The sequence below is a fragment of the Cloeon dipterum genome, chromosome 1 (assembly GCF_949628265.1).
Source record: "Cloeon dipterum chromosome 1, ieCloDipt1.1, whole genome shotgun sequence".
Taxonomy (NCBI): domain Eukaryota; kingdom Metazoa; phylum Arthropoda; class Insecta; order Ephemeroptera; family Baetidae; genus Cloeon; species Cloeon dipterum.
This window is the reverse complement of record NC_088786.1, coordinates 34,513,871-34,536,074: the sequence shown is the minus strand read 5'-3', so window position 1 is coordinate 34,536,074 and position 22,204 is coordinate 34,513,871. Positions and strand designations below refer to the sequence as shown.

Here is a 22,204-nt window from a genome sequence, read left to right as displayed (position 1 = left end):
TCCACTAGCCATGGCTGTGAATTAACGAAAGAAGTTTAATCCCGATTTGTGCAAACGCAATTAAAACCGAGTATGCGATGATGTGCCGGTAAGGGTGGAGTGCAAAAAACTTGCAGCCTCCCTGCTGCTCATCTTCCCACCAACTTTTCAAATTAAAACTAAGCCTTTGGTGCTTTGACAGGCCGTATGGATATTTGCCGCGGCGCCAATTTCGTTTATTAACACGCCGGCGAGGCAATTACTCTCGCGAAATTCAATTTATTTCCGCGCGCGCGTGGAGGTGCAAAAGTGAATCTCGCTCTGCTCGGGCGTTTGCTCTTCTCCTTTCTTTCCCACTCGGCCCGACGATTTACACTGACGGCGGTGAACGGTGCTCTTTTTTGCTTGCTAAAACGTAATTGAGGATTGTCAGCGGCGACTGTTTGACTACTTTTATCCCGCCGCTCGTCGGCAATGGATTCGGGCGGATTTCCCAGGCGGAAATTAGTTTAGCAGCTCTTATCGCTAATCGCTGTTGCCAACCTGATGTTCGAATTTAAACCTTTATCTGTGAACGGGTTTAACTGAAAATCTATAATTATCAATAGCAGCCAAATAGAAAAAAAACCTCTGACTGAAAACAACGTAATTCGGCAGCCAGTTTTCTTTTATAATAACGAAATTGGATCATGTGATTTGTAAATTATAGCAATGAAAAAAGAGAGCTTAGTTCTTAATTCCGAAAAATAAAAACCAAATCCAACACATTGAGGAGCCACTTCACTTTGAACCGTAAGACCAGAGAGGGCTTTTTAATTAAACCGAAAACTAATTAATGCAAATTGCGGGCGTCGTTGGCGAATAATTGGGAAGAAATAAAGCTGTGGTGCAGGCGAGCGGGCGGGCCGCGCCCTTAATCCCGAGACCCAGCCAGGAAGGGAGGATGTTGCCGGTGCCAAGTTCGCAGCGCGCGCCCGAGAGGAGGAAATAAGCGCCATCCAGCCTCCAGCCGCTGCGAATTGCGAATTGCGGCGTAAATCAAACAATTATTGTACGCGATAAGGCGGGCCACTCGCGATTTACGGAATAACAAGTATGTCTTCAATTATAATGCTGATTTCGTCTGAAAATCGCATTATTTGTTCGGTGGGAGGAGCCCGGTGGAAAATCCAAAGTTTTAGCGCACTCAATTAAAAACTAACCCTTCTGGAAAATAAAACATATATTGCATATTAAAAAAAATAATAATAACAACGGATTCGGATTCCGCGGAATGTTTTATCCCAGAGCAGACGGAAAAATTCAAGTTAACATAGCGGAAATTTTCACTTGCATTTTCCACCTTTCTCACCTTTACATTTTGGCGTTGAAGCGAGGCAATAATCCCGATGACCCCAGTTGGGCGGCTCTTCCTCTACAGCCCCCGGTGGAAATTTTGGATGAGCCCCCGAGTTCGGGCCCCAGAAGCAGTGATTGGTATTTTAGGAGAGAGAATCCAAACCCGATTGACGAGGAAATTTAGTGCTGCCGAATAAAACGAGGCAGAGGAATCATCTTGCGGCACGAGCGCGCGCGGATGACGGCAATAAAGCAGACTGCTGTTGGCGATATATTAATTCCTGCTGGGAGAGAGAGAGAGAGAGACAGCAAGCGGGCCGGGCGTAATAACAATATCAACAAGCCCCACCTTAGTTACAGCAGCTCATTTACAACACGAGAAGAGGTGCACGGCAGCGATAAATAGGCGGCGGGGCGCGGTGCGGCGAATATCAACTCATCAGCAGGCGCCGCTTTGATTGCTCTCCCATTCAGCCACTGCGGCATCAATCTCGGGGCATTAACAGCCGAGACGCAACGCAACGCAAGCAAGCCCCTCTCGTCCATAATCACGTTTGCTCAGCGCCGCACCAGAATTGCGCTCCTAATCAGGCTCTGCCGGCCGGCCGGCCGGCCAGCCGTTTTCGGACAAATCGAAAGAGCGCCGAGCGCCTTCTAATTCGATTCCCCGACGGTGTCGCGCGCGGCTGATGAAATTGAAACCCTGCCCGTCCACCGGCCGGCCCTTCGCAGGATTACGTGGTTTTGGGCAAACACTCGAGCCCAATCTATCCACCAAAGTTATGGAATTTCGCCGGCCTTCTCCCGGGAGCTCGAGGGAACTTTTCGCTTCCATTATGCCTGTCCTTGGACCGAGAAGAACGCTAAGTGCTGAAACCAGGGTCGCAACAACACTTGAACCGTCCACACCGCAAAGAGGACCGAGGCGCCTCTTTAAACCACCAGTGCGTTGCTAGATAAATTTTATCTTAGGCCCGAGTGAGAAATTCGGACTGCGCCCGACCATTCCATTCCAGGGCAAATGCCACTGAGACTGCACGAATCACGTGGTTCCAACTCGATTAAGACAGAGTCAACATGCTCAAAAAGCCACCAAAATACTAAACAAAAAAAAAACACGGGTGTCCAAAAGTGAAAATTTAATTCTCACTGCTAAAACGCTCACAAAGAGAATACTTGTGTTGTAACAGACTCCGTGAACGTTTTTCTGTGACACAAAACAACCCTCTTCCACAGATATTTCAAGCGGAAACGACATCTCCTATGTTACGAAAAATAATACGTGTCCTCTAACTGACGCAAAAAACGTTGACCTTGTAATGAACGATTTTTTTTTAATTCTGTAAGTTATGATACAGTTGAACACAATTGCATTTCTTTCATTTCTGCTCACAAAAATAAAAAAAGCTCTGTACGAAATATTCATGACGTGCCAAACATTGAGGGTTTCCAAATACGGGCTAATTTCTCTCAAAAACCTTAAATAATTGAACGAATATCAGTCAATTAATTATTAATGTCTGTTTTACTCTTATGACAAGGATATAGAGCGATCGTGGAGGGTGCGTGGACAGGAATAATCTGCAAAATCTGCTCAACTTCTTCTATTTTAACCCTTTTAAAGCGAGCGTATAATGTAGTGCAAAAGGCGAGGCCCGTTATTATCTTTTACGAGATATTCGATCCGCGTCGCACGACACTCCCGATGATATTACGTCTGCCATAACTACACTGTTGGCTAGAAAAAGAGAGCAGCCTTTAACAAAGGAGGCAATTTCCAGAAAGAACTCTCTTGGAGCAGACGTGCACGCGCTTGTGCGATTTTTTACTCTCCACCCGCCATTAAAATATTCATGAGGGCCAAATGGTGTATATGACGATATTGGCACATGCATAAATGAGAGAAGTGCGCGGAATTGCTCGCTCGCTCGCTCGCTCCCCGAAGGAGAAGGAGAGAGCGAGAGAGAGCGAGTGATATTCGGTTTCTCTCTCTCTCAGGGCGTGTGTTTGTTGGGAGCGATACGGGCGCCCACGTCTCGCTCCCTTTCTGAGAGGAGCCTGCCTCAAAGGATTCCTTTCCTTCGTGTTCGCCTATCTGACAGCGCAAATTTGTTGCTCGCCGCACGCTTTCCTTTTTAAATAGTGCCACAAAGGAACCTACCCTTGACGGCGGCGGGGCTGGGCGGACCTTCTAGGCAAATTAGGCCTTTCGCCGAATTGCATTTTGCGAATGTCGGAGACTGGCGCCGGCCAGTTTCAATCCGGGTAAGTGCGCAGGAAACTGTCCAAAATTTGTATGCAGTCCCTCTTAAATGCGAGGGTTTGAAAATTCACACCTGTTTGATTATAAGATCAATGTATAGAATGAACTATTAGATCAAAATTTAATACTCTCTGTACCAAAATTAAAACAAGATATACAGGAAAAATTTACTTCCTTCGGTCAACGCTTTTCGTTGCTGTCATGTGTTAATCCTATTCCATTTTCCAATATTTCTTACTTTTCTCTTTTATTTTAAAGAAATTCTACAATACGACCTTTCGTATTTATTTGAAAATTTATTTTTTACAATGCAAGTTAATGCAATAATAAATTTGCCCGGCCTGGCAACTGTTTCCCCGCAGTGACTTTCGCTTAAACGTGCAAGCCAAAACTTCAAACTCGGCTATCGTTGATCAACGCTTTGCTCTCGCGCACTTTACATTGCCGACGAACAAAACAAACCGCACGCGCACTCTGCCTATTCAAGCAAACAAAGTGCTGGAGAGTTGGAAGCGAAGCCGCGGGCTGCGAGTGACGCAACGCCAAATAGCAAAGGGGCCGTTTCGCCGGCGCTGTTGCGGCAACAAAGTTCTTATCCATTAGAAAGTATGGTGTGTATCGCATTCGTATTTATCTTGGTGCAGCGGGAATCTGCCGGCGTAAATAAGGCTGCGGCGGCGCCTCCGGCCCAGCAGCGATTGTCATTCAACGCGGATAATTCTCTTTGTTTGCTTTAAGAGAGCGTGTGTGTGTGCTCTCGTGTGTGGGTGGTTGCGCACATCGCCCACCCCCTCGCACCCGGAGTCTGTCTGCGCGCGTTCTGTTCTCCGCCGCACAACGCACTCGGCTACCCTTTGTGCAAAGTTTGCCTAGGCCTATGTCTCTCTCTCTCTCTCTCTCTCTCTCTCTCTCTCTCTCTCTCTCTCTCTCTCTCTCGCTCATTCTTTCTCTCTTCGTGTGCACTTTCGCTTTGAGTCGCGCCTCCGCCCTGAAAGGCTCTCTCTCTCTCTCTCTACTTTATGTAACACACACACACACACACACATATATAGAGAGAGAGCTTAGCAGGAAAGCATTTTTGCCGCGCTATTGCTTTCTTTTCATGCACGAGCCTCCGCGGATACACGATTTTCCATCAGTCAATATCTCGGTCTGTATAAAGCAAAGAGAGTGCCAGCAGGAAAGGAGAAGAAACCGTCTGACTAAATTTTGCGGCTGACTCTCATTGTTAGCGGCACGAAAATGGAAAAAATAGATTCAGTCATTTTTCATGAAGCAAGTCCCGAGAAAAACATTCTACGCTTTATCCATCAACTGTTTTTCTAAGGCAATTTGATCCTCTTTTCTTTGTTCAATTCCCCCGCGAATAAAACTTTCGGGAAGGTAAAGCAGATCAAAAGTGATTTTTGAGTGTTGCTGTGCGTCTGTTAAAAAAAGGAAATTTTAACTTATCCAATCCTCAAACTATACATTCTATATTTTAAGGGTTTCCAGCCCATTAAATTAATGAAATCCCGTTTATTTAAAGCACAGTTGAAGCAATGGATGTAAAAAGAACCTTCGCTAAAAATTCCCAGAAACAACTCAAATTATTTGTGCATTTATTTATACAAAAGAATCAAAGTTTTTTTTAATTTTAATTTAATTTGGACATGCCAACAAATAGTAGCAAATAATTTATGCTGAAGTCTTTCGCTTGACGGAGGGCGACAGTAATTTTGTGCTTCCGTGAGGCGGGGTGAATCAAATGTGTGGCTGCTTTCAGTTGCAAGCAAAATCTGCTTTTAGAACGCAGCGAAAGGTAGAGCTAGTGAGGATTGGAGCTAGCGAGAGGACATGCCTAAGCCTTGCCTTTCTTCCCCCACGCGTAATTTATCAATTGAAGACACATAAATTAGTGCGGCAGAGCGCGCGCAAGAGGATTTAAATCCAAAAGGAGCTTTCTCCGAGTGTGTAAGCGCAGTTGAGAACCTGCAGAAAGAGTTTGAAGGCGATTTATGAGAGCTGAATGCTCCGCCGGCTTATTTCCCTGCACACAAATTCAACGAACGCGCTGCCGCTTGCAGAGAGCAATGCCAGCCAACTAATCAGACGCTTTTCGACCAACGCGGTTCAAAAGAAAAAGAAAAGTTAGCCTCTCATTTAGGACTAGAGAAAAACCTTCTAAGTCTGGTCTATTTTCAAATTTTTAAAACGGGAAAATTTGCAAGATAATAATAAATTATACTTGAACTTCATCTTAAAAGCCAGTCATTAAAAAAATATGATGTTATTTCTAACCAAAATATATTAAGAACCTCCTAAGATCTTTATTAATTAGTTCGATGCAGCGGAGGCCAGATTCGTGCGACGCGCAGATATGGCATCCGGTGGAGTATGGCGCGAAAAAACGGTCACGTGAAAATGCACGAAAAGAACCAAGTTGTGACATAATTTGCGTCACTTTTACTAATTGTGTGTCTTTTGGATCGTAAAAACAAACTCTTGACACTCGTACGGCAATCCAAAGAGATCTTTTTGTTCCCACATTCAGACGCCATCTTGGATCTGCGCAGTGGGAACCAATTTTATCGCACATCTGGGCCCCGCTGGTTCGATGCACATATTTAACTATTATTTACAGTTATGAAACAAATATTATGCATTAAAAACCAGTGCGAGCTATAAAGATTGTTTAAGTCAAATATTTATTCAATCAAATTAACAGTTGGTGCTCGTGCTAGTTGCAGTTTTCACATTTAGACCCCTTTCTTTCGCCTATCGACCAATTTAAAATTTCCCTTTACTTCTCGTTGGAGGTGTCAAGTCGTTAGCAGAAGAGCTGAAAAGTTTCAAAGCGAAAGCACTCATTGAGAAAGCTCCACGCTGTTTTTGTGTTTGTTTGAACACATAGCGAGCGAGCGAGACGAGCGCAGAGCAGAGACGGAATCGCGTGCCGGCGCGGCAGCTGGCGCGGATTATATTGTTTTACTGGCCAATCTCTCAAAGGCAATCTGATACAGGCCAATCATCGATCTGACTAATTTTCCACTCGCGGCGCACTTGAGAAACGGCAACACTTTCGCTACGCTACACCCGCACAGCTGCGGCGCCGCGCACGATAATCGAATTGCGCGCGCGAACCAAAACATGTCTCTATTCAGGGTTGGCGTAACAGACAGACAGGCGGACAAGTATTAAAGCGGATGCTGTGTTCCCGATCCTCCTAATTAAATAATAACACCAGCTGCCATTTAACCAACTAACTGCCAGCATAGCAAAATGCAAGAATATGACTGTGTCATGAATCATGAGGATAGATTCACCAGTGTTTATTTCAGTCGTGAAATTAAAAAATTGTATATTTGTTAAACACTTCTTAAAAACTTTCAGTATGAGTCTAATGTTATGTGGTTTCTGCAAGTCTGATGGTTATAAGCCGAAATTTGGGGAAACTAAAACAATTCGTTTCAGAGTTGAATTTCTCGAAAACAAATTTAAACATTACTCTGAAAATTTCTCTGAAGTTCCCGCGTGCCTGGATACAATGTTAAGAGAGTTTCTAGATTTTTAAAAAATGCAGTGAAAAACACCGATTGAATACAGAGAACGAGCCGAATTATTTACCTTGACAGATGGTTTTAAATTTCGGTGATCATTTAATCGGGCATCTACCACAGCAAATGAGCAAATTATCATAAAAAAGGTCCAATAATAACTGAAAATATTAGGCAATTTCATTACTCAGATAATTATAAATCAAACTGATGCGAATTCATCGATTTTATACCATAGACATGACCCAAAGTCATCCTGTAACCTCTGCCTTCCAGCCTGATAATCTCCTTAAATAATATATGAAATTAAACTTTCGTTTGTGAAGCTTTCTCAAGTCTAGACGCATGAAGTCTTAATCATATTTTGGTAAAATTACTCACCAACGTAAGCCAAAGTTGGTTGTTGCGCTGAACTTTTTCCTCTAGCGCAAAAACTGGCATGAAAGCCAAATTAGTATTTCGGAAAATTTCGCTGCCACGCGTTGGAGACGACGAGGACAAGTTTCGGACTGGCCGCAACAACTTTGCTCACCAATTTCACTTTATTCCGGCCACTTTTCCTCCAGCCGGGAAGAAACTTGCGTCGTCGCAGCATTCTGCTCGCAATCTCGAAAATTGCTTGTGCGGTGAGGAGAGAGAAAAACTCGGCTGAATATCCGGCGATTAATTTTTTGCCTGCCGTGATTTATCGGTCTCGACTTTTTCTCGGCCGATTTAATTAAAATTTGTACACGGCGCGCTCAGCATATTTCGCGCGGGCGGGCAACTAAATCACGGCCCGAGGAAAAGTCGAGAGGCGCGTGGCGGAAATGGAGCCAAGTTGTATAAATATAAATGCGTTCGTTGTTTGGCTGCACGCGAAAATCAATGCACCCCCGCGACACGCGGCGCGATGGGAAATAATTGCTCCGCGCGCCGGAAAAGCAAGCGAAAAAGTCGTGCGTAATGAATGCACACGCACCTTCCGATCAGCGCAAAAAGCCTCTTTCGCTCTTGACGTCATAGCAAGCGCCGACGGGCAAACACCCGCCGACGTTGCCTGCTCAAGTAGTGCCGCCACAAAAGAGTCAACGATTGATTTGCATCGCCTCTGCCGCCGATCAAGCGGCCCTCAGCCCCAGATAAAATCAAAATAAAACCGCAACACGCCCAGATTGACTCGTGTATATTTAAATTAATTCGAGTGGCACTTGTCGGTGAAGGACTAAGGCGGGCAAAAATGACACATCGCCTGCAAACGAGAGTGTGGATTTTGCACCTTTTGAAAATTTATTACAAAATTGGTATAAATGAGCAATTAGGGTAATGACTACAGTTAAATTATGGATTTGGATTGTTTTTGATCGACCAAATCATTCAACTTGTGTTTGTGACGTAATTTTAATTTTTTAACCACGTCGAATCAACTTTTTGTTTCGCGCGTTCATGCAGATCATGGTTTTCATTTTATGCCTTTGTTCGTGTAATTTTATGATTGTATTTTTCTGAATTTTATTAATCATGATAAATAAACGCCAATAATGACCGAATAATTCAACTGTTGAATTGAAGCTTATTCCAATTTTACCAGTTTGAGTGGAATTTTATGGAATTATGCCTGGACCAATTAAGAATTATGTTTTAACAAATTCAGAAAAATTCTTTTGCTATACAGGAGTTGGAAATTTCCACACCCAGCTGAGGAATTCTCTTCGATTTGTGTTAACGTTACACATAATTTAAATCAAAAACTGCTTCAGAGATGCATGAAGCCCCGTTAAGGATTTCATCAGAATTATATAATCCATTACAGGATGCCTCTTCCGCTAACTAGAAATGGCTACACTCTTTTCAAGCATTTCTCTGAATTCATTCCACTTGTTAAAGTGTTCTTACAAAGACTCAGCCTCTCCATTTTCCAGTAATTCCCCTTTCAAAAGTCCCCTTTTAATGATGTTCCAAGATAATTCCATCTTTTTCCATAGAGGCAGTTGCAAACCAACCCTTTCGTTTGATTTGCAGGAATTTCTTGGTATTTTAGCTGATCTTTATTACCAAGAAGTTGACCTGATTTCGAACAATATGAGCTTGGATGTGTTTGTACGATCACAGTCAAAATGAGCATGAAAAGGCGACAAATAAATTATCGAACAAGCAACAAACAGTTGCAACATGCATTTCAGAGAATATATTTTTTTTTAAAGTTTTAAGATTCAGTAAATTTGAAGGCAACAATAATTTGCTTGAGCAAAAACATGTTGAAATTTTTAAAATTAAAAGGGAGTTTAGTCCCAAAAGAAGTGGCGGATTTCTTTCGAATTATGTTCAGCAGTATATAAGGTCGATCGTTTTCAACGTAGAGAGCGCACACTGCTACAGGAATTTTATTTTATGCTACTGATGAGGCCTGAGGGGCTGCAACGCGTGATCTAATTTCATTAATTAACAAAAATTTCCCATTCGGCGTCTTATCTTTCCCTCATATTGAGAGAAGCCATTAGTTACAAAATATTTTCGGTCGACTTGAATAACCAAAAGTGGTGATTTCCCGACACGCACCCGTAGAGCGAAGGCAAAGGTGTGAGCGGGCGCACGGCAAGGGGAAGACACCCCGCTCCGTAATGGGGGTGCGTATTTGGTGGCGGAAAGGAAGCACTTCCTCCGATACACACCATACCATACATATTCTGGTGCGCATTGCGGCACGCTGGCATGTGTATCGTCGGCAGGCCGGGGCACAGAGTACACTGTGCTCCTCTCTTCCAACTCGCGTAGCCTCGCCAGATATGCATTACGGCTTTCGGCGGCGCCATCTGCTCTTATTAAAACATCAGCCGAGAATTATTTAGCTAATAAGCGCGATTGTGTGCGGCGACGCTTAATTCGCCGCTCGATTTCGCAGGAAATAACCTCAGCGATTAAACCTTCACGGCGTAATTTACGCGCGCGCTTTAACGTTTGCCGCGTGCGCGAAAAACGACCGACAAAACTGGAGGTTTACTCTGTGCGCCGCAAAAACCTGCGAGGCCCTAATTGGCCAGAATTAAATTGCGAGCAAGCGCGAGATGCAAAAACAACAGAGGCGTGATTCAAATATTTGGCTGGACACGCGTGACAGCCGGCGCAAACAAACTCTATGCTCTGGCAAATATTGGAGCCAATTAGAGCGGGCGCGTGCACTCACCGACGACGGCGCCGATTTGCGGCCGAGATAATGTTGGCTCGGCCCCGCTGCTGATGAGCTGATGCAATCACAATCATCAGTACTCGAGCCGCCCAAGGTCTCGATTATGTACGCAAATGAGCCACACTGACCGCACTCAACGCCCCGAGCCGTCGATAAACGGTCAGCACGGCTCGGTGACTTTTGACAAAACGCCGCTTCTGACTCGTTTGCTGCCGCAGGATGTTAATTTACTCAAGCACACACACAGACACACATATCGACATTATTTGGTTCTGTCGGAGCTGGACATTATTTTGTACAAAATAGGGTTAAACAGAAAAATTAAAAGTCATTACGGATTATTTGGCAAACTAGTTTCTTTAATTGTTAAAATAAAAAGGTGATTGATTTAATTTTGTACTGCTGCAATATTTGTTAAAATTTAAATCGTAAAATTACTTATTTTTAATTAATTCAACGATCCTCTATTTGCTAACGTTCCATGCCTGGTTAAACTGAAATTCAAGCAAGTGTGTAATTTGATAGCAGTAGTTAAATTTTTAATGAAATCATAACATTGAGAACAAAATAAACAAACTCTAAAAATTGTCAAATCCCAATTAACCACAGTGGAGACTCAGGACTACTAATTATTTCAACAGGGAAAATTTGTGTGTTTGTCGAGCTATGCGTAATATCTACTCAGTAAAGAAAATCTCACAGAAACTGCTGGCAATGTGCACAAAAAAGTAGAGGAAAATAAGAGGAATGATACTGCAAAAGCCTAGAAAATGCTTGTTGCCAATGCATAAACTCATCCCTTAGGATTCAGTTAAAGCCTAAATTGACCTAAGAAGCACTCTAATGTTTTTGAGAAAATTGGCTGGAAAGTTAGCGTGCTTTTCAAATGGCAATGGCTGTCTCCTTACTTGAAATCCGATTTAATTTCTAAAACATGGGTTTCCCCAATAAGTGGCATACACCGTTGGACAGATCTCGACGAGAGGAATCGAAATGTGCCAAGAAAATATGTTCAAGCACCGTAAATTTTGGAGAAAATTGGCAAAATTTGAATTTTTATTGTAGGAAGGTCCGTTTTTATTATTGCAAATTGTTGAATAAATTGTTTATTAATCAATTGTTTATGGCATCCAACAATTCAAAAATTTTTCAATTGTTGCCCAGTATCATTCCACTTTAAGATCCTACTTTTGCTAACGATTTTGGAACGATTTCCCCTTCGCAAAGAAGACTTTCTTGTAAGAAAAAGAGAGACGGGAAATTCTTTCAAGCGAAGTTTCAATTTTCCAAAGACACACGCACCACTCTAGCGAATCGATAACGAGTGCGATTTTCGCTAATGGATGTTGGCCGCGCGTAACCAACGGAGAAGGCTTTCGAAACACAATTTGGCGCCGCGCAGTTTTGCCAGGCCCATCAACACCGCTCGAAACTCGATGAATAAATCAGCGGGCGAGGTGCGAGTGAAAAGCAAACGAAATCCAGCGCATTTGCATTTGCAAGCGCGCCTAGGATAAACAAATAAAGAAAAATCATGCTTGGGATGCGTGCCTATTAGTCGGGAGGATGCTGAGTAATTCGTCGTTCGTCAAATATTTGCCGGCGCTGAGGGGGCATATTGGGTGGAATGCTAATGAAACGGAACGAGCAGACGCCTAATGGTGTGCCCCGGCCCCGGCCCAACCGCCGCCGCCGCCGACGACGAACGACGACGATGAGAAACGCACTCGACTCTTAATAATGCGCGCGATCGGGTGGAATCTCAAGAAATTGACTCGACTCCACCACACGCGCGAATTAAATTGGCCCGTTCGCCTGTTTTTGACGGGATGAAGCCATACAGTGAAAAACATCAGCTCCTGAAACCCTGGCTGCTATGAATGATTGCTCTTTTGTTAGAAAAAAAGGAGGAAAAGAACGAATAGAGGGGAATAGGGAATAGGAATAAATTTTATTTTATTTTCACAATACTTCCTTAGTTAACGCAGGTTTAAATTGTGCAAGAAAATTTTTTAAAGAGGAATGATAGTGAATTTCCCCGCAAAATCCTTTAACACACTTACAGATTAGGTCCTAAGAATCATGTACAGTTATAAAAATACATAGGAAGCACAGAAAACTTTCGAGAAAATCGGCCTCAAAGTTAGCATTGTTTTGCAATCGCGATTTTCACTGAAATTCCGCATTTCCTCAAAAAAAGACTCTGGCTGTCAGATAGATCTCGACGAGAGGATTCCAAATCATGTGAGAAAACATGGTCTAGCACTGTAAATTGGTCAACAGAGGAGGCGTTTCTGGTTGTATTACGGAAGGCGGCCACTTAACTTCGCTCAATTATGATTTTAACTAAACATAATGATAAAATTTTAAATTTTCGCACGTGGTAAGCAATAAATCTTTCCTTGAAAATCAATAAAAATTCATTTGTATTATACGCAGTCTCTGATAGCCATAAGGATCCGAGTTTACCTCTGAAAATTATAGAAGCTATTAAAATAAAAAATAAATTTTTTCTGAGATGATTTTTGGATAAATTAAATTAGTTTTGGGCATTTTGATTCTTCCCAAAAAAATTTAAAGGTTCTTTAACGGCCTGCTGAAATTTTCAGATGAATATTATTCGAAAATAGTAAATTTGAGAAAATTTTGCAGAGTGGGGAAAAACTGGAAATTTGATCAGCTTTCTGAATTTAGGCAGCATTTAACGCTACTATGAACTGGTGAATTTTAATGAAGCCAAACACAGACCCCCTTCAAAAATCCGCAATTTTCGAAAAAAATAACTTCTAAGATTCAAAAGAACTATTTTTTATCTTCTCGTTATTAAATTTTCATAATTTTTCTCACCCCGGAAGCAATTAATTTCCTTTGCTCAAAAAAGAGGGCTTAACCAGTAAAATTCGAAAAATTGGATTTTGGGGCACTTTTGGTCAGAAGTACATGGAAAAAATAAGTCGGTTAGTGTTAACTTAACATGCAATTTCAATTTTTAAAATAAAAAATCACTATCATTCACTTTAAGAGCATCTCACCATAAAATAAAACAAGACGAGGCTATAAAAGGTTGCAGCGTGGTGGGTAAGGCAGTGTCTGCAGACCCCGAGAAAATGCAAAGCAGTGTTTTCTGCCCTCGACTCCGATAGCAGTTCTTCACAACAGACGCCTCGATTCCTCCTTCTCGCCCGTCGGCCACGTGCAAAGTTCTCTCCAATACTCTCCAATTAATGCTAAAGAGTGGAGAGCAGTTTCACACTCTCGCAGTTTTACATTCCCCGCGGAGCTCGAGTGGAGTGGAGGTATAATTGCAAGGTAGCCGTTCCGCCCGGCACCGCTGCCAACCCGGTTGCATATACATACATATAGATCCTCGACGGACGCACTCCCATTAAGCTTCTTTCCCTTCTTTCGCTCCAACGCGCCAACAAAGCAACTACTGCACTTCCTGCGAGACTTTGCAGCTTAAAATGCAGTCCGCTGCACTCTTGATGAAAGAGCGTCATTAAGCAGAAACGCTCTTTGTCTGTGCAATTGGCGAAGCTCCTTTTAAATTGCTTCTTTAAAGTGGTATCTCTTTGGATATGTAGATCAAACTCTCAAAAAGAGTCGCTGATTTTAAAAGACTGGGGTCCGGATTGCGATCTGTGTTTGGTTCCCGCCGGTCAGAAGTCAATATGGCGTCGAAATAATGGAGGCCAATCAGCAGACAGTCCAGCGGCCAATCAGAAGCGTCGAAAAAGAGGCGTGCCGACCCAATAATTTCATTCCCGCGAATTTTGTTACATTTCCACTAGCCTGACTTGCTATCTATTGGTCGATTCGCCAATTACCGGGCTAATCAGCTGTTAGTAAAGAAATAGCAACAAAAATATTCATTGTACTGAAGGTATTTTCATGATAAATTTCATTTTACGTTTGTAACTTCCCGCCGTACTCGACCAGACGCCATATCTGCGTGTCGCGTGAATCCGGCCCCCGGTTGGTGATACCGGTTTGTGAATTGCATTTATTACCTGAGCTCAAATATTTTTTTGCGTTGTGACGTTGCTGTTTGTTAATGTTATCATGTTTAAATCAAAATTGTTTTTGTAAAAACAGTAAAAAAATTGCGATCTACAATAAAGGTTCATATAATTTTTTGTTCTTGTTTATTTTCTGTTTCAAAAGCAGAAGAATTTCACTCTTTCCCGTGATTTCGTTACTTGCCATTTTGATTGAGCTCAGAATTCCATCGTTTTTAACGCCGGTGATTCTAAAATTCGGTGCAGCTAGATTATATCTTGATTTTGATTTGAAATAAAATCCTGCCCCTTTATATTTCCTAATTTATGTTGATTTGATTTTACTAAAAAAAATAACTGGTGTTTTAGCTACAAACTTGTGAAAATTTCTTGCCACGAACGAAGCAGTAAATTTTCTAGAAGTGTTACTCTTAGGAGAATTCCGTCTTTTGTGCTTTCCGAGAGAGAACACACACACGCACGCAGTTAACGCAAATTTGAGGAAGCAAGCTGAATAAAGTATGCAGCATAACAAGGGGCTGCATAATTCGTGCGCAGGCGACGTGATTGGCTTTCGCCTGGCAAACCACGCGCGCACCATTATATTCAAGCACACGATGAATAATTTATCAATCTGCTCCCGCACCGCAAAAAGCTCCCTTCAGACTGAATCAAGGCTCTAAATTTTTATAAAACACACGCACACGCGTGTCAGCAGCCGCTTTTTCCTCGTCGTCTCGCGCATTTTTTTACGCTTGACTATAAATCAATCAATTATTTGTGCCACACTGAACACTTCTCGGGCAAACAATATCACTGGGGCGGCTGGCTGGATCGATTTCCAGCATCCACTCGCAAAAACCGAACCTACTGCTTGGCCCGTCACTCTCGCGCCCCAATTGCCGCTTTTTCCTTCTTCTTCCTTCCGTTTCTTTCTTTCTTTACATACGCCGGCGGTCAGCCGCTGAGGAAAGACGAGCTGATTCATGATTCGCGGCTGCTTCTTTCTTTCTTTCTTCTGCGGGCCGCTCATAAAATTTCTATCTCACGGCTACGAGAGCCCTTCTGCCCCGTGGGAACTGAAAACTCGCTCATATGAGAGATGGGGGTTCCAGTTTCGTGCCGGGAAATTAATCGTGCTGTTTCTACCGCGGATAATCGCCAAATTCATACGTTTCTGTGTTATTTTCAATGATGAGTCTGTTGAAATTAACGAAACTTATTGAACCAAATGAAAACCTGAATGTGTCTAAGGTTAATTTCTTCAATGAGGCGAGAGAATAGGTTCAATATGATCTATTTTTTAATCTGCATTAGAATTTAAATTTTTTAAGCCTGAATCCAACCCGTGATAAGGCAAACGATTAAAAAATAATCCAACTCCGTGGTTAATTGATTGTAACAGGTCTTGTTATTTTACCTTAAAAACAATTGAGCTGTTTTAAATACAATTATTGTTGTTCAGAAATGGTTTTGATCTTTGATAGAAATGATTTTCTGAACGGGAAATTCACATTTTCCATAATGCAACATAGAATGCACCTTTTTAAAAAGAAATAAGCATTCGTGCACGCAGCTGTTGTCTACAAAGCTGAATAAAATAAACGCAAATTGCAACGAGTTGAAAAGATAGCGAGGAATTCAATAATGCATACGCTCTGCACTCGTGGCTCTTTGTGACTCTTCAACAATTCGTCTGTCTGTGTAGACATAGTAAAAAATGGAACTTTTCTGCGAGAGCAAACGAGCTCTAAAAGGCAGCGAGAAATTCACAGATCCTTTTTATGCAAATTGTATGTGCATGAGCGTTCTATACTCAAAAGAGCCGTTCGTTCACCCCGCAGCAAGAAGTTTTTCGATGGGTTGGCAGAAATGCCGACGCGGTGCAGCGAGCGGCTGGGTGGGTGGGTGGGCGAACGAATGCAGCTGCCAGCAGCAGGCTGACCCACTTGCCGAGCGCAATCATCTGGGCTGCAATTGCAATCTGCCAGCGCCACGACTAATTGGCACTTTAGCCGCTTGCATGCCCGCGCGGAAATTAATAATCCAAGCCGCACACATGCTCTCACTGTGAGCAGCAGAGACAAAAACCTGCTTTTGAACACAATTTCGCAGTTACAATCACAAAGCAGACACGGATGAGGTGGAAACTTCTTTGAAACGTCGTGCCTCCTCTTGCTTTGTGAATAATTTATTTATTTTCCGCTGATAATGATTGGTCTTTTTATTTTCTATAAAAATAAAATACCTTTTAAAGGTGTAAGAACGCGGTATTTGAATTTCTAGATGGTAAATAAGTAAAAAAGACAGATGGGAGGACAAAAACAAATTAATATGCATAAGCAATAAAGAGTAAACAGTTTGTCGCGGAGGGGGCGGGGCGCAGTCATTGAGAGCGGCTGGCGTGTGATCAATCGCTCTTTTGGCCTCTGCTCCACGACCCTGATGCCATTGCGAGTGGCAAATTCAGAATATTGATGAAATATCGCCGCTCTCGACATCCAAAACAGAGCCGGTGCAATAAATAATCAATAAAATAACGCTCTCCCTTTCACAAACACTCTCCGGCGGCGGCGGCGGCGGGCGCGACGCGACGCGCGGTTCCACAGTAATTTTCATAATTAATCACCGTGCGGCAGGCAGCTCTATATATCTCACTTATCGACCGTGCCTTTCGTGTGTTGCAGACCATATGCAGACGCTGTGCAAAAATCACTTCCTCCAGCAGCAATACCGCAAGACGGACGGCGCGGTGTTGCGCTCGCAGAATGAGCCCAACCTCGAGTGCGTGCTCACCTTCCAGACGCACACCATCCTCCAGCGATTCATGCTCCGCTTCGACTTGCTGCAGTTGGACTGCAACGACCACCTCTACATCTACGACGGCGCCCACGCCGTCGGCAGCTACAAGGTCAGCATTTTCAATTGCATCTCAAAATTTTCTACTATGCATCTTGTTGAAATTCTCATAGAAAAATTATAAAATTTAATTTATCTCAATTAAATTAAATTGTTAAGGTTTCATAAGTTCAAAAAAAAAATTAGAAGTAAAGTAGGAGTGATGTTGTCAAACCCCATTTAAAAATGTGCTGTAAATTCAACTAGCCACGCGATGTTTAATTTGTAAATTTATAATACGCATTTTTGCAATTAATTCTAACTTTCCTCTATGCTCAAACGGAATTTTTAATTACTACTAAATGTTTTATCACCCACACCCTTTTTTAAAATCGACAGTTTATTTTCATTTGCGACCCAAACTGAAAAAAGGGAGGTAGACTATTAAAAATTCAACTGATTCGGTGCAATAAATAAAGTTAACTCCACTCGCCCATTAAAAAAATAAATCTGGGTTCCAATTGCAAACTCTGAAAAATCGCTGAATGCATCTTCCTCTCCTTTGTTCAAAATTTCAAACAATGGCTTAAGTAGAATTTCAATTCGATCATTCAGTGTCGATTAGCGTGGTAAACAAACAGTAAAACATTCACCTTTTGACACTAACATGACATTTTTTTATTTAAATTATAGTCAAATGTCAGCATTTTTCAATATTTATATCAGCAAGTTCCAATTTTGCTGGCCTGACACTGTGACAGAGGTGTCAAGCAAGCGCACCCAAGTGAGTTAGTGTGACCGGCAAAAACGCATGATGCTTATCATTCCAGTCGGACCTCTCGTGCCGAAACACCAAGCAGTCCGTGGGAGCTGTGTTCACGCGTACGAATTTCGTGACCCTCAAGTACGTGACAGACGCATGGGGTACGGAGAATAACGGCTTCAAGCTCATCATTACCGCCATCAAAGACCCAAGTGAGTACAACCCTTGCTCTCTCTCGACGGGCACACCGGCGTATAAACACACACGTGTGCCATGTTAAATAGTCCACCCTCTCTCTCTCTCTCTCTCTCTCTCTCTCTCTCTCTCTCTCTCTCTCTCTCTCTCTCTCTCTCTCTCGCTCTCGCCGCCGCTTCCCCATGATTTACGGCCCGTGCCCGACCAGCCTGTTTATACCTCCGCGCGCCTGCTAATTCGCCCAGCCAGAGCCAAGACCCAAATTCGCTACACTGCCGCTTCCAGATCGATTTTTGTTTTTGGGCGTTTGTCCACGGGGAAGTGTAATGGAATGCATGATTTTTTTATCTAATATTGGTGAGTTTATTGCGGAAGTAACTATTAATAACCTATTTTAGAATCGTATTTTTTTATAAATAGCTAATGATAAATTTATAGCATTTTTCAATTTCAAATGATACGCACTGCAGCGTATTACAATTCCCCGACTTCTCCATCCGCGAAAAAGGACAGTTGTCAGGAAGCCGGTGAAAGCGCCGCTCGCACCTTTTTTCAATTATAAACCATATTAAACTAACTTAAAACATTATCCCTAAGATATAACTGAAAGAAAATTAAGTTTAACCTGGTCATAAACACTTTTGCGTAATTATCCTAGATGCACTCGCCTTCTGGAAGTGGTCGAAACGGCTTTTTCATCCGGTTAATTCGGCCGGGTTGTTATAGTCAGTGTCCGGATTCAGCGTGTCGTAATTGAAGTTGAAAACACCGAGAGTCAAAATAAAAGCAAGCCGATTTCCAGTTACTGTGCTCATTCGGCGGATGGGGCTGGAGTGCGTGGGGTTAAAATAGTCTTTTAATTAAATAAGTATCATCCCCTAGATGACCCACGTCACAGCACTCTTTTTTTATTTAAAAAAAGGAGTTTCGTTTAACTGTTGGATATATCTTGTTGAGAGGAATAAAAATTTACCATAAAGAAACGTAAAAAAGCAACATTTGCAAAAATCTCATAGGCTGGGTCCTGTTCTGATAATTTCACCAATTAACCAGTTGCATAAACCCTTAGTTATTGAAGCCGCCAACAGATGGCGCAACCACAGACTTTCTTAAAAATTTTGTTTTAAGCGGTTTTAAGGCATTTCCGCTGCGATTTCAGACTCAATCTAGCTATTTTGCTTTTTTTAATTAATTTGATAATTTTTGATGTGCTGGAAACCAAAATCGGTTCAGCCATTCGCCGTAGAAACGTTGGAAAAGATTTTTTTATTTCAAAAAATAGTTTTTCACGATTCTACGGCGATTGGCTGAACCGATTTTGGTTTTCAGCACGTCAAAAATTATCAAATTAATTGAAGAATGCACTGTAGCTAGATTGAGTCTGAAATCGCAGCGGAAATGCTTTAAAATAGAAAGTCTACGGTGGCGCCATCTGTTGGCGGCTTCAAACACTTAGGGTTTATGCAACTGGTGAATTCTTCTAATAATTCAGCCTTGTATTAATCAAGCAAAAAATAAATTATTGCGGTTAATTTTAATTCCCTTTTATATTCAAATTATATCTCCAGGGATGTGCATGAAACCAATTATCATCTATCACGAGTTGATTTGATCAATAGGCATTAGTGTGTCTCTAGTTTCATGAGAGCTTTGAAGTCATCAGTAGCAGTCGCAGATTTGCTGGTTGTATTAATCCAAATCAAACAAACGGTGAAGAGCAAATATTTGCCAGACATTCCATGCCACTTCAGCACATTCAGTGCGAATCATGCGCTCAAATTCCCCCTTTGATAAGCGACAATCTGAAAAGTTACAAGCCCGTCGTTGAGTTCGCATTCATTCGCATTGAAACGAACAAATTAATTGGACCATACCTCTGACTGAGAGTCACAAACGAGCAATATTATGACATTCTCTGTGAGTTAGTTATTCAAATATGGTCTATTAAACCAACCAGGCTATAAAACAACACGAATTTAGTTCTAATTGAACACTGAAAAATAATAAGGTATTTTTATTGTCTCTCCCAAACGCTCGACCGATGACATATATTTAAGTCATCGCAACCTCCGCTCTCTGCTCGAGCAGCAAAAATGAGTTTCGGCCTCCGCCTCCGCTCTCGAAACAAAAACGCCGAGTAAGTATACAGTAATTTGCTGCAAACAGAGACAGACGGGCAGCCACCCACACTCGATCGGCGCGCACGTCATTAGTTTTCCGAGCAGGTATGAAATAAATCTGGTAAATCGCATGCAAATGGGAAAAGCGTCGCCGCGGCGCGTGCTAAAAACGCCGGGACCATTTGTTACGAAAGTGGCCGGCGCCGTTTCATTTGATCTATCGGCACCGATGACATTTATGTACGACACGACCAAGCCTTTTTTGCCCGCCTCACTTTTCACCACTTTTTGCAAGCAGCCCCGATAATGTATTTCATGCATGTGCCCGCAGCCACTTTTTTGTGAAATATTGAAAACATCGGAGCCGCCATTCGGGCTGTGGCCGGCAAACCCGACTTTTTTATGCTTACCGCCCCACGATTACATTGCTCTAAAAGGGGTGCGGCGAGAGGGAGCGAGAGAGCTATTTTATCGACGTTAATGTTACACTTTCTGATGGGAAATCAAATTCTGAATGCTGAATACTGTGAATCGAGATCTAAATCACAATGGTGACCTCTTACAGAACACGGCTTGGATTTATTTATTGACATGAATTACACTTTTAGGTTACCGAAAAAATGAGACTTACAAAGCAGCACTCGTAATTGGTTAAGGCCATACTTAAAAATCGTTAAGTTTTTGTAACTTAAAGATAAAGAAGGAATCGATTCTCGATCACCCATTGTGTACCTGCTAAATTTTCCACTACGATTTTCCAGATTTTTAAACATTCAAGCTGCTTTCTAGTTTGGAGTGTCATAGTATTGTTTAAAAAGATCCCTTTATGTTGAAAAATATGTTGACAAACGGATGAATTGACCAGTTGCGTAAACCCTTAGTGTTCGAAGCCGCCAACAGATGACACCACTGTATACTTTAGTAATACATTTAATTTTAAGGAACTTCCGCTGCGATTTCAGACTCAATCCTGCTACTGTGCATTCTTCAATTAATATACTATCTTTTGACGGGCTGAAAATCAAAATCAGTCCAGCCATTCGCCGTAGAAACGTTGGAAACGATATTTTAGTTCAAAAAATTCAAGATTCTACGGCGATTGGCTGAATCGATTTTGGTTTTCAGCACCTCAAAAGAAAGCATATCACGTGAAGAATGCACAGTAGCTAGATTGAGTCTTAAATCGCAGCGGAAGTGCCTTAAAACTAAATTTTTTAAGAAAGTCTATGGTTGCGCCATCTGTTTGCGGCTTCAAACACTAAGGGTTTATGCAAATGGTGAATTCATGATTGGTGTATGTTTTTATTCAATTAGATTTCTTTTTTACGGACTTAAAAAACAAATAAGTTCTAACACGATCGACGATGAAAAGTTTGAAAATAATTAAAAGGCTGCGCGTGCATCAATTCCAAATTCTCTTTAACTCCGGCTATGCTAAGCAAGGATCGATGCTGCTTAGATATTCCTTCCATGGCTATCATTTCTTAATTTGTACCAACAAATGTTTTCATTTAGAAGTTTAAGATAATTGCAAACGTGCGTATTGCAATTGTGCCACCTCTTGGATTGTGTTACAAAACCGACGTCTCTCTCCCCCGGCTACTTCATACAAAAGGTTCTGAATTTGCTGTGCTTCATTATTTGTACACCGTTGTTTGTGTCCAATAAACCATTCTATCACATTATTATTTGTTATAAAACAATGAGTGAAAAGTGGTGATTTTCTTGGATTACAATAAGCCTGGGAGGGTACGACGCACTCGCGATGTACATATAATTAGTATTTGACGACGATGCGCGAATCAATAAGCTAAGACGAATTGTGGCGACGATGTTTGCTTTCTCCGCTCGATCGGCACGCGGAATCTGAGTACGCAGCAAATCAGCGAAAGCAACGAGATCGGCGGCTGAATGGCTGCAATCTAATCTGGGAGTCGCGCGGGTTGGCGTCGTCTGATCATGAGCCGGCTGCTGGCTGCTCCTCGCGCAATTGGAGCGTGAGCACATT

General features: G+C 42.2%; 1 protein-coding gene across 3 annotated transcripts in view; it reads left to right on the top strand.

Moving 5' to 3' along the window:
* The window catches only part of loaf (lost and found), a 72,003-nt gene that overhangs the window by 31,264 nt on the left and 18,535 nt on the right, over positions 1–22,204 (top strand). For all 3 annotated transcript variants that reach the window (XM_065491310.1, XM_065491292.1, XM_065491302.1), the window contains exons 3-4: positions 16,968–17,191; positions 17,949–18,093. In XM_065491310.1, coding sequence (XP_065347382.1) covers positions 16,968–17,191; positions 17,949–18,093 — 369 coding nt within the window. The remainder of the gene's footprint in view (positions 1–16,967; positions 17,192–17,948; positions 18,094–22,204) is intronic.